This window comes from Adiantum capillus-veneris, chromosome 18, assembly GCF_014529385.1.
Source record: "Adiantum capillus-veneris isolate H3 chromosome 18, ASM1452938v2, whole genome shotgun sequence".
Taxonomy (NCBI): domain Eukaryota; kingdom Viridiplantae; phylum Streptophyta; class Polypodiopsida; order Polypodiales; family Pteridaceae; genus Adiantum; species Adiantum capillus-veneris.
This window is the reverse complement of record NC_140948.1, coordinates 152,279,733-152,291,572: the sequence shown is the minus strand read 5'-3', so window position 1 is coordinate 152,291,572 and position 11,840 is coordinate 152,279,733. Positions and strand designations below refer to the sequence as shown.

At 42.5% G+C, this 11,840-nt stretch overlaps 1 protein-coding gene across 1 annotated transcript; it reads right to left on the bottom strand.

The window, feature by feature from the left end:
- Positions 1-8,529: 8,529 nt before the first annotated feature.
- LOC147436650 (uncharacterized) lies at positions 8,530-10,683 on the bottom strand. Its single transcript, XM_086488205.1, has one exon. The coding sequence runs from the start codon at positions 10,595-10,597 to the stop codon at positions 8,843-8,845; it is 1,755 nt and encodes a 584-aa protein (XP_086344331.1). The 5' UTR covers positions 10,598-10,683; the 3' UTR covers positions 8,530-8,842.
- Between the last annotated feature and the right edge of the window lie 1,157 nt (positions 10,684-11,840).

The window sequence follows — 11,840 nt, the reverse complement described above, 5'->3', positions numbered from 1 at the left end:
CTCGCTATCTCTCTTTCTCTCTCTCTCTCTCTCTCTCTCTCTCTCTCTCTCTCTCTCTATCTCTCTCTCGCTATCTCTCTTTCTCTATTTTCCTATCTCTCTCTATTTGTCTATTTTCCTATTTCTCTGCCATAACTCTTGGATCTCCACTTCCCTATCTCTCTCTCTCTCTCTCTCTCTCTCTCTCTCTCTCTCTCTCTCTCTCTCTATATATATATATATATATATATATATATATATATATATATATAACTCTCTTTCTCTATCTCTCTATTTCCTCTCTCTCTCTCTCTCTCTCTCTCTCTCTCTCTCTCTCTCTCTCTCTCTCTCTCGCTCTCTACTTCCCTATCTCTCTATTGATTGAACGAGCGACTAATCTAGGGAGATCTAGACGCCCACGACTGCGGAGGACTACACAACATCGACATAGGCTACATCAGAGGATCTAGCTAGGTCACTTTGGCTCGACATGCACAACGTTCGTTCAGAGTACTGACCATGGAGGAGATCTACCTATCCCAACTAGCTCGTTTAGCCGTTTAGTCCACACCCAGCAGTTTAGGACTCCATAATATTTTATTTTGTCATCTTCTTACTCTGACTTTGTATCAGATCCATCACATTGTAACTTTCTTGTCTCATGTCTCATAGGTCACTTTGGCCTTTCGAAGACGTTAATATAACATTTCATTTCATTTCTCTCTTTAATTTTTTTTTCTTTAGTTTTAATTTCCTGAGCATACATTAATTCTCTCTCTCTCTCTCTCTCTCTCTCTCTCTCTCTCTCTCTCTCTCTCTTTCCTACACACACACACACACACCGCTCTCTCTCTCTATTTCCTAAAATTTTGTATTTAAACCCCTCCTTTGGAACTCACGTTATACACTAACATGATTACATAGTGCACCCCAGAGTGTAAAACATATTTTGTAGCCCATGCCAAACACTAGCAATTGGCCCCATTGTGAGCATGATTTGAAAAATTTTGCAACCTGTGGCCTTATTAGAATATACTCTCCTCTAGGATCATATGGAAAACATAAGAAGTTCCCAACAGTACGTAGAGTATAAACATGAATTAACCCATAAACCATAATGGATTCCACTTGATCAATTTATAAACAGAGAGCCAAAAATTGCAACAATGTCCAAAAGGTGAACTAGGTGGATTTGAAAAGCAAATGAACACATAAAAAATTCAAGTATTAGATTCAGCAATGGAAAATAGGGAATCTGAAGCGCTAGATGACTAGAAACGAGAGATATTCACTACAACACTAAATGAATATATCGACGCGCCTATATTGACGGCCATGCCTTTCCACGCATATATCGACGACATTAGCGGGCGTCGCTATACGCGTCGCAATGTGCATCGATATACGCATGGAAAGGCTTTATTTGCCACACGTATAGCGACGCGTATATCGACGCCAAAAAAATTAGGGGAAAAAGGCGAAACCCGCGCTAATTTTCATATCCTCCATGTGAGTCCAAGAATTTTCATATCCTCCAATTTTAATTTATTGATACGTCATTCGCTATTATTTGTTTTCTTCTTCTTAGTCACCTTGATCACCTTGAGTAGTACTTACTTGAATTTACATCTTCTCAAACTTCTTTGTATCAATGGACATCAATTGAATACAAATTTGCAATACACTTTTATCGTAGAATACACGAGTATGAAGATTTTTGTTCATTTGTTGTGTATAAGTATTTTAGAATTCAAGTTTTTTTAATTATAGAAGACAAGAGTACTTCAATCTTGTATTCTGGAATACAAGTTTTACCACTTCTCTATTTTAGAACACAAGATTGTAACAATTTTGTATTTTAGAATAAAAATTTACAACACGTGTATTCAGCTAGTTTGTAACCCATGTGTATTTTGGAATACAAGTTTGTAGCACAAGTGTATTCTGAAATACAAGTTTGAAGTAAAAGTGTATTCTGCAATACAAGTTTACAGCATAGGTGTATTCTAGAATACAACTTTGTTGCAATCTTGTATTCCAAAACACAACGAGAAATCTTTTATCTCTTCAGAGGTCGTATCTAGGTATGTATCTCCATCGTCATCTCCATCTTCATGTTCTCCATCTCCTTGTTCTCTGTGTGAGTTTGCTTTATCTTCATGTGTGTACTTTGCATGGTTGTGTGCAAATCGTTTTGCGTTTTCGTGCGCGCGTGAAGTTTGAAGGCAATTTCTGGGTCCAGAAATTTGGACAAACATATTCAGCATTCCAAGAAATTCTCCAGCAAGTGTCCTGCGGTTCTACCCCTCTTTGGAACTATTAATGTCCTCAAAATTTTGTTTTGAGCATCACAACACAAGATAGTTTTCAGCCATACAAAAAATCTTCCTGTGTGTATCTTACAGAAAACATTTATTGGTGTGGAGGTTAGAATTACACATGGATGATGGATTGTAGATACAAAGAGAGCTATGTTTTGGCAATCTTGTGCATCTAGAGAAAGTTTCCATTGGTTGTTTGATACATTGGTTGTGTAGATATTTATACACATGGTGCGGATTTATTGATATATGCATAAGGACAAGAAAGCAAGTGTGATTCTTCTATTCTTGATGTACTTTTCAATGAGTATAGGTTGGATGGTATAAACTAGTCTCTTTGGTCTTCCTTGGTCAAACAAGTACTTGTTGTAAGAAATTTGTGAGATTATGTGGTTGGCTTGGAGATTGAACCGTTGCGTGTTGCTCTAGCCACTCCGCAAAGAGATAGTGGGTACTATTGTAGCACCCATTGCTGTTGAGACACTAGAGAAAGGGAGATGGAACTAGCATACTACACTTGCTTTTGGTATCATTTTGCTAGCATATAAAAGATCTATTGTGCCATAACTAAAGACATACTTTGATTTTTTTTGTTGAAATACACATAAATTCTTAATTTTCTACTTAAGAAAGCCTTGAAATATGAGGGATTTTTTAATCTTCTTTGTTTGATTTTTTTGCAAATTTTATATCCCTATTGTTTTTAAGTATATATTTTGGATTTTGCATGCTTGATAGTAGTAGCAAGAATTTATGGTTCTTTTGTCGATGTTTGCAGCTTCTTCTTTGTAAAGCCTTCTCCTTCTGGTGATGCTCATGTTTTTAAGAAGCAAAGAAGAGAAAAAAAATTGGATGACAAAGAGAAGAAATATGCTTTCAAACAAAGTGTGAATGATAAAAAGAAGAAATATGCTTTTAAACTTGCTTCATAATTTTAGTTTTTAGTTTTGTTTATGATGCTTTGTTGCAAAAGTAGAGATAATCTTGTTACTTAACTTTTTAAAAAATTAGATATAAAATTTGGGGTTTGTAAATTATAAGCATGTGCTTTATTTGCATTTTTCATCACAATAGTGAAATCGCAAATTTTATGTTTTATTAATTGGTCAAAAATTGATGTGATTATGGGAATGTAAATTTTTTGAGTTAACTGCGATTGTAATTCATCAATTCTCCATTGTTTTCAAGATCCTTCATTGTTAAATGAAGCATGACGTAGAAATTTTAAGATGTTTTAGCCATAAAATTTTTTGGAAAAAACTTACGAGCTTACATGCTCATTTTTTGAGTTTTTAAGGCTATTTTTGGGTTTTTACTGCACCTCATGCCCTGTTGTAATTTTTCATGAGATCGAGTGTTGAATGCCCAACATGGTTGTGGCAAACAAGCGTTGTCTTGTTAACCGAATGCAAAGTGAAGGGCTTTCGCAAAATGCTATTGCCCATGCAAGTGGCTTCTCAATGGCTTGGAGGGCTGCCATTTAAGGCCCTGCAGATTCAATGGCCACCCCATTGAGCCAAAGTAAGGACGCACAAAGGGCAAAATAGATGTCTATCAATGGTTTTTTTTTAATGAGATGTGAATGGGAAAAGGAAGAAGAGGAGGGCGATGGAGTCAGCAAAAAACGAGCTTCACTGAGGGGGATTGGGAAGCTCTCACAGGGCGACACAATGCTTGGTTGACTTCACCGTTTGAAGAAAGGCAGGACCGGGATGCATGGGTGCCTCATTTGATACCAACGATGACAAATTTTGGTCTTGAATTTAATTGGTATTTGTGTTTTGAGTCATGATTTTCTTCCAAGATTGCTCTGTAATCATCTCTATATCTTCTTACTAACACCAAATTGGTCCTAACTACACTTGTTTCTCTTGGTTTACGCCTCAACTGCCTAAAAGTTTACAGCTAGAAGCCCAACACTTTCTTGGTCGACCTTGGAGAACCATGCCCTCTGACAATGCTCCTCTGTGAGGGCACCAAAAGATGGACCAGGGGGAATGGGGAACACCCAACACACATATAATCGCCTATCTATAGCCCATGGTATTCATAGCACCCATATTCTCTAAGAAAACACCTTTGAACAACTCTTTCACATTGGCAAACACAACCCAACATGCCAACGCACAAACACACATGCATTCATAACATCTGCACAATTTCTACTGCACAGACCACCAATGCACACAAAAAACCTCTCTCTCTCTCTCTCTCTCTCTCTCTCTCTCTCTCTCTCTCTCTCTCTCTCTCTCTCTCTCTCTCTCTCTCTCTCTCTCTCTCTCTCTCTCTCTCTCTCTCCTTGCACCACAAAAATGGATCGCGGAAACACACATCCATCTGCACCGAAACACACACAAAGAGACACAACAAAAAAGAGAAGGGGGCGGGGGGATAGACAAATTTTTGGGAAATCCTTCACTTCATTCAACACAAGGAACACTACCCACACACTTGGCGGCGCATCCTATTGATCATCGAGCAAAAAAGACCCAAAAAAAGGGCACAAAAAGTGGTTTTATAGAGGCCCTTCGGCAATTTTTAGCAAGTCAGGGAGAGTCGGACAAGTGTCCTCTCAATTAAAAAACATTTTCATACAAACTACCTCTCTGCAGGCTTGGTCTCTCTCTCTTCCTTTCTCACTTTTCCTTTGCACCACCGCATGAAGGCCCCCCCCAAGGCAATCCTCGTCAACTGCCGAGCCATGCCCCCACCAAAATCCCACCAGGTCCGCCCCGCATTGCCACCAGTTGCCGCAAGTAGCACCTATGGAGCTCCCAACATAGCCACCATGCCAAGGAGATTCCTTCTCTACTTCATGCACCTAAATGAGGTCCGAAATCAAGCTATATACCCCAAGAAAATGATCAAGTACCTCGCATATGTGGGATCTTCTCAGTCACCACATGGTAGGCCTACATCAAGTCGCCCTCAAGGCTCCAAAAAAACCCTTTCTCATCGCATTGTAAAAACTTCACCTTAGGTACCAACTTGGCCGAGATCCCATTTCCTGTTCTGAACTTAATGATTGAGCCACAAAGTCAAAATGAAAAATATTTGTGCTTGCTTTGAACGTCTAGTTTACTGAGTCTTTGAACGAGGCATGAAAAATCACCAAAACATCATCAAGCATTGCACTATTGGAAACTATTGTTGAGTTCAACCATCAGTATCTTGCCAATCCGTACGTTGATTGATGCAGTGTCTACTCCTACTGACTTCATATAGTGTACACCACATTCCAAAAACTGGTCAAGGCCAAAAAACCATAAGATGGAATGTCTAACCTGGGGCCAAAAAACCATCAGCTGACACGTCTATTGATGTGATCAAGTGGGCACGTCACTAACTAGCTCCCGACAACCTTTCAATTGCTTCAACCCTAGTGAAAATCAAAAAGCGTGAACACACCATCTCTAGTAGCACCTCATCTTCAAAACTCTCACTTTTGGCATAGCCAAATCCACAGCCTCAACTTCAAAGAGGAGCAATGAGGGGCTCTTTAGTGGGGGCAGTAGAAGATGGAGACGGGGAATGGGGAACACACCCAGCACTCACACAATTGCCTATTTATAGACCACAATATTCATAGCACCCCTATCCTTTGAGAAAACACATTGAACAACTCATTCACATTCACAAACGCAATTCTACGTGCCAACACACTCACCAAGACTAAACACACATATTGTAGTCACAACACCCGCACAATTTCTATTGCACACACTACCGATGCACACAAAAAACCTCTCTCTCTCTCTCTCTCTCTCTCTCTCTCTCTCTCTCTCTCTCTCTCTCTCTCTCTCTCTCTGCACCGTAAAAATCGTCCGTGGGAACACACATCCATCTGCACTAGTGACACACACACAAAGAGACGCATCAAAAAAGAGAAGGGGGTGGGGGGATAAACAATTTTTTGGGCAATCCTTTATTCAATCAACAAAAAGAACACTAGCCACACACTTTACGGTGCATCCTTTTGATCATCATGCAAAAAAGCCCCAAAAATGGGTACAAAAAGTGGTTTTATAAAGGCCCTTCGACCTTTTTTAGCAAGTCAGGGAGAAGCGAACAAGTGCCCTCTTGATTTAAAAATGTTGCATACAAGCTACCAAATTGTAGGATTGGTCGACTCTTCTCTCTCTCTCACTTTTCCTCTGCACCACCCAAAATCTCCGCTAGGACTGCCCCGCATAGCCCCGCCGCAACAAGTAGCGCCTACAAAGCTCCCAACATATCCACCATGCCAAGTAGATTCATTCTCCACTTCATGCACCTAAATGAGGTTCTAAAGCAGGCTATATAACCCAATAAAATGACCAAGTACCTCGCATGTGGGATCTTCTCAGTCGCCACATAGTAGGCCTACATCAAATGGCCCTCAAGGCTCCAAAAAAATCCCTTTTGCATCACATTGGAAAAACTTCACCTTGGGTACCAACTTGGCCAAGCTCCCATTTCCTGTTCACAAACCCAATGATTGAGCCATAAAGGCCAAGTGAAAAACTTGTGCTGGCTTTGAAATGTATAGAATCCTATTGCATCCCAGCTTTGCTAAGTCTTTGAACGATACATGGAAAATCACCAAAAAATCATCAAGCATTGCACTACTTATAACTATCATCGACTTCAACCATCGGTATCTTGAGAGAGGAGAGCTATATTCATGTAGCACATACATATTTTTCTCGGATAATCTTTAACAACTCTTTGATTTGATAACATCTAGTTGTTTGTTCCTAAAATATCATATTAAGGTCAGCGAGATACAATATTGTGCCTTAGGTGTGGTAGGGCTCAAGGTTAGCCTCACATTGTTGGGTTGTGTATACAATTTGAATTATCATGATACCGTGGCTCTTTTTTATGTTTCGAAGAAAAACGAGAGAGAGAGAGAGAGAGAGAGAGAGAGAGAGAGAGAGAGGTTCCGACTAGGATTTGGTTTCAGAAACTCTTGGTGTAATCTTTGTGCATGTGTCAACAACCTAAAAATACCACCAACTACCAATCGTCTAGACAGGCACTGAGACTAGACTTTTCCACACGTAGCAACCAATTGGTGAAACTCTCAAACATCCCAGTTTTACATGCATTTGCTTCATGAGCATGATCCTTCTGCTAGATGTAACAAACACTGGTCTATTGATCCGTTTGGTGGAATAATATATTTTCTCGGTCGTGGGTCTCTCGGAGACCATTCAAGTTCAAAGTGCATCTGTGGAGAACCCTAGCTGGTTCATTGCCTACCTCTTCTATGCTCCATCGAAAAGGATATGGTACGAGTAATTGCTTTCGATGTGGTAAACCTTACTGAGACAATGAGGCGCTTGTTTTGGGAGGGTAAAGAAGTTATAGACCGATGGGCTTGGGCTACATACTGGTGGAATGCATCACGAAGTGCACTAAATTCACCTTGACCTTTGGATTATTCTCTACTACAAATAAGTCCAAGGTATTTGGTTTGTATGTCTTCGTCTACGGACTGGTATATATGGTCAATGTGGTATGTGAGAAATGTGGGGATCTTTGACGGTCGGCGCCTGTGCATCGACGAGTAGCCGTGAGGTGAGGCATGCAAAGTAGGACCTAGCGGAGAGTTAGATCTCATAGTGGAATGATCTATGTGTGGTGGCCGTGCAAGCTGGGCCGGAGCAAGGATGTTGAATCCTTCCAAGTTCCGGAACCTTTGCGAACAATGATGCAAAGAGGACCTTTAAAATCGAGAGAGGAGAGCTATATTCATGTAGCACATACAAAATAATCTTTGACAAGTCTTTGATTTGATAACATCTAGTTGTTTGTTCCTAAAATATCATATAAGGTGAGTGAGTTACAATATTGTGTCAAAAAGTGTTATAAATGCGAAGGGAAGCTCTGACATTGTGAATATTGAGCTGGAGGAGATTGCTAGCGGCCAGCCGGAGCTGAATATGCAGGAGAAAGGTGTCGTAGGTACTTGATGTGGTGGGGGGAACGCAGCCTCTTTTAGTTTTAGAAGAGCCATGAAGTAAACAACATGACACCGGCACAAGCACAATGGGCAAGGAAGGCATCACATGATGATGATTCCTGATCAATTGCCAGGCAATACTATATCAGATAAGAAAAGCTGTATTTTGAGAATGCAATATGTACCTTATATGCCATGCGTTTTTTATCAAAGAGATCTAATTTGAAAGTGTATTAGACAAACATTTTCACCAATACGCTGACTACTAACACAAAATGCTTGCAAGCTGCACTCGAAGCAGTAATTAATTGACAGAGAAACACATCGGAAAGTCAGATTGAATGTACACGGATTTTATACCAGTTTTGGATCTTTCAATGATCCTGCAGCATCAAAGCCCTACGAGTAGTCCAAAATTATCTGAGACGAGATGTCTTCAGTTGCGCAGTTACAAGTAGTACGTTTAACAGCCGGTATTCGTAGTACCGCTGCACCAAATGTTAAAAGCTTCAATGTATTGTTTCTCTCACCTTCTGTAGAATGCACCAGTTCAAAAATATCAGCCCTATCTGATTAGCTCCTGCTTCAGTTAATGCTAGCAGATGCAAGGAGGAGGTGCTCCATAGGTATAATTTCTGGTGGTGGGTATGTGGCCTGCTGGCCTTTTTTGATGAGCCTCCACGACTCGCCAATGCTGCTGATGGCATGCAGCTGATGGCACTTGAACTCGTTGTCGCTTTACCCTTGTAAACCTGGGAAACTCATCGTCCACCTCATCGTCGTTTGCAATGCTACTACTGTTTCCCGGCATACATGAGATAGAGATATTCTGCCCCACTGCTACTGCTGGTGTGACGCTGCCGAGAGGCATGGCATTCATGGTGGAAGTTGGAGATCCTACTGCTGGCCGCGCCGCGCATGTATGAATATGGTCTGTAGTGCTGGAGACTACAGCTGGCTCTTTCTTTACCATGGGTTGCGCAACTTGAGCCGATGCAGGTCGATGCCCAGATGTCCTCCTCGCGGTGTGCACACCTGCATTTCGCATACTAGTGCTCTTCTCAACAATATTGTGGTTTAGGGTACCAGGAATTACAGGTTCTTTCTTCAATGCCTTGGGCTGCACAGCTACGTCAGCTGCTTGAGCTGATACAGAACAGCCAGCAGGAGTGTGAATTTTACTGCCAGTGTTTGGAGTAGGGCTCTTCTCGACGACATGGCTCAGGGTCTTCTGGCCACAGTTCGAGACGTTGAGGACAACCCAGGGATGATGCAAGACTTGCTGGAGGGTGATGCAATGTTGGGGGTCCTTGCAAAGCATGCCTCTGAGGAGGTCCTGAGCTGAGGCAGCAAGGTCGATGGACCCATCCAGAGAGAGCTTGTTGGAGAGGATGGCAGCATGGATGTCTTTGTCGGAGGCATCGTGAGCAAGGTGCTGGATGAAGGGCATGGTGTCAGTGAGCATGAGGTAGAGGAGGACCCCGAGGCTCCAGATATCTATGCGATGGTCGTAGCGTCCTTGGATGAGCTCCGGCGCACGGAAGGTCGAGGTTCCAACATGGGGGTCATCAAGCCTCTGCCAGGGATGCTCCACCCTCGCAGCATGCCCAAAGTCTGCCAGCAACACCTCATGTAGCTCTAATGAATATAGTCCTGGTGCACCTGCAGCAGCTAGTTTAGTACTAATTATAGAATTACTCTGCAAACTAGAATTCATGTATTCTTGTGCACTTATACTCTGCATTTGCATTTTGGTGGCCTCATACCTGCGAAAAAGCACATTCCCAGGCTTAATGTCACGGTGGACGACGCCCCGAGCATGGCACGAGATGAGGGCTCGGGCCAGGCTCGCCACAACGTGGGCAGCCTCCCTTTCATGGAGGATCGGGCATGCATCGAGTCTATCGAGGAGGTCACCCGCGTCGCAGAAGGGGGTAAATAAATGGACGCACCCGTCATCGCCCTCGACCTTTGTGATGAGGGGCAGGATGCCAGGCAAGCCACGAAGGTGGTGAAGAAGCTCTGCCTCCCGCAGCAAGTTTGCGTTCTCAACGGCTTCCTTGGGCCTCATCTTTATAAGCTTCCTCTTTTCAGACTTCTTCGGCAAAGTCGATGATGATGACGACGATGCGAGGAGGACCTTGTGCTGACGCTCACGATGGGAGGCCAACACCTTGCAAGCGAAGCGATTGCCAGACGCAGGGTCGCGGCAGAGTAAAACCAAACCCTGCCCTCCCCAACCGAGCTGCTTCACGGTCTCCAGCCCTAAGTCCTGCTTCACCATCTCGCAGCAGGCCCGCCCTTCTGGATCACCAGATGTGCCCATGGCAAGTACGAGCTTGGAACGCATTGTTATACAGGCTAGCTTGGCGTCTGCTAGGCTCTGCTTCCTGCTTCGTCGAATATGGGAGTAGTCCTTTTCTGTTTGTTGAGGAAATGAAGAAATGCCCGAGAATGTGTAGCCGGTAAACATAACGGCTATTAAATTAAAGCACGCGAAAAGCGATGAAAGAGCAAAATACCCCTCGGAAATTCCTAAAATAGCCCTCAAATTTCCAAAATTTCTCAAAGATGGAAAAAATTGTAGCCCACACAAGAAGATTGATTGTCTATCAATACAAGATGCTAAAACTAGAAGTTGAGTTGGTATGTAGGCTTTGGAGATGAATTGCGAGGTAATTTGTTGCAAATTACCTGCTAAGCACTCAAATACGGATTTAAATTGTCAAAAAGGAATAGAGATTAGAAAATCTTGAACAATCCACCCAAAGGGAATTTTTGAAATCTGAGGGGTATTTGAGTGTTGAGTGGGGATCGAGACAACGTATTGCACCTAATTCACAACCTAACCCCACTGTGGACGGAGGCAGAGGCAATCCGCTTGCCTACAAATTCTGCTGCCCTGCTCGTTTTCACACAATGTGGTAGCTATTAGCTGTAAATCAGCCTTTGAAGCTTCGCTCACTTTTCATGCAAGCAAGAAGGCAGACAAACTCCATTGCCTGACGAGGGGGGGAAGGGGGTCGCCAAGGCTTTTTGTGGGTCCGGAGAGGTGTTCTGCTTTTTCATCCAAGATTTTCTTGCCGCTCTAGCTGAACACCCCTCTTTCTTTCTTTGCCGCCGTGCCATCTGAACCCAACCACATTAAAGGTTTCACTTTGTTAGAGCAATAGTGTGCTCATATAAGGGTCGGTCGAACCCCCGTGAGTAGGGCGCACAAGGGGGGGAGATGAGAAAAGGTCACACCTCCATTTGAAAATAGGGAGAAGAGAAAATCAGGGGAACACTATTGTAGAAGCTACCCTTTTTTATTATGAAAATCGACCCGTGAATGTACACAATGAAGGCAAGGGGTTACTTATATAGCAACCTCAGTGAATTGCCCTACCCAAACTTTGAGAAATAAGTAAAATAAATACCTGAAAGAACAAATAAATAATGGGATCACATTGGCCAGTTCATATGAGATGCCAAAACCCTAAGTGACCCTCTTTGCAACTCATAGTGCACATCAATAGTGACACCAAGTCGATGAAGGAGCTACCATGGACACCCCAGTATCAGGCCTTGGACTACTAGATACCCCTCAGTTT

Coding starts and splice junctions, on each gene's coding strand:
- LOC147436650 (XM_086488205.1), bottom strand. CDS start 10,597: ATGCGTTCCAAGCTCGTACTTGCCATGGGCACATCTGGTGATCCAGAA.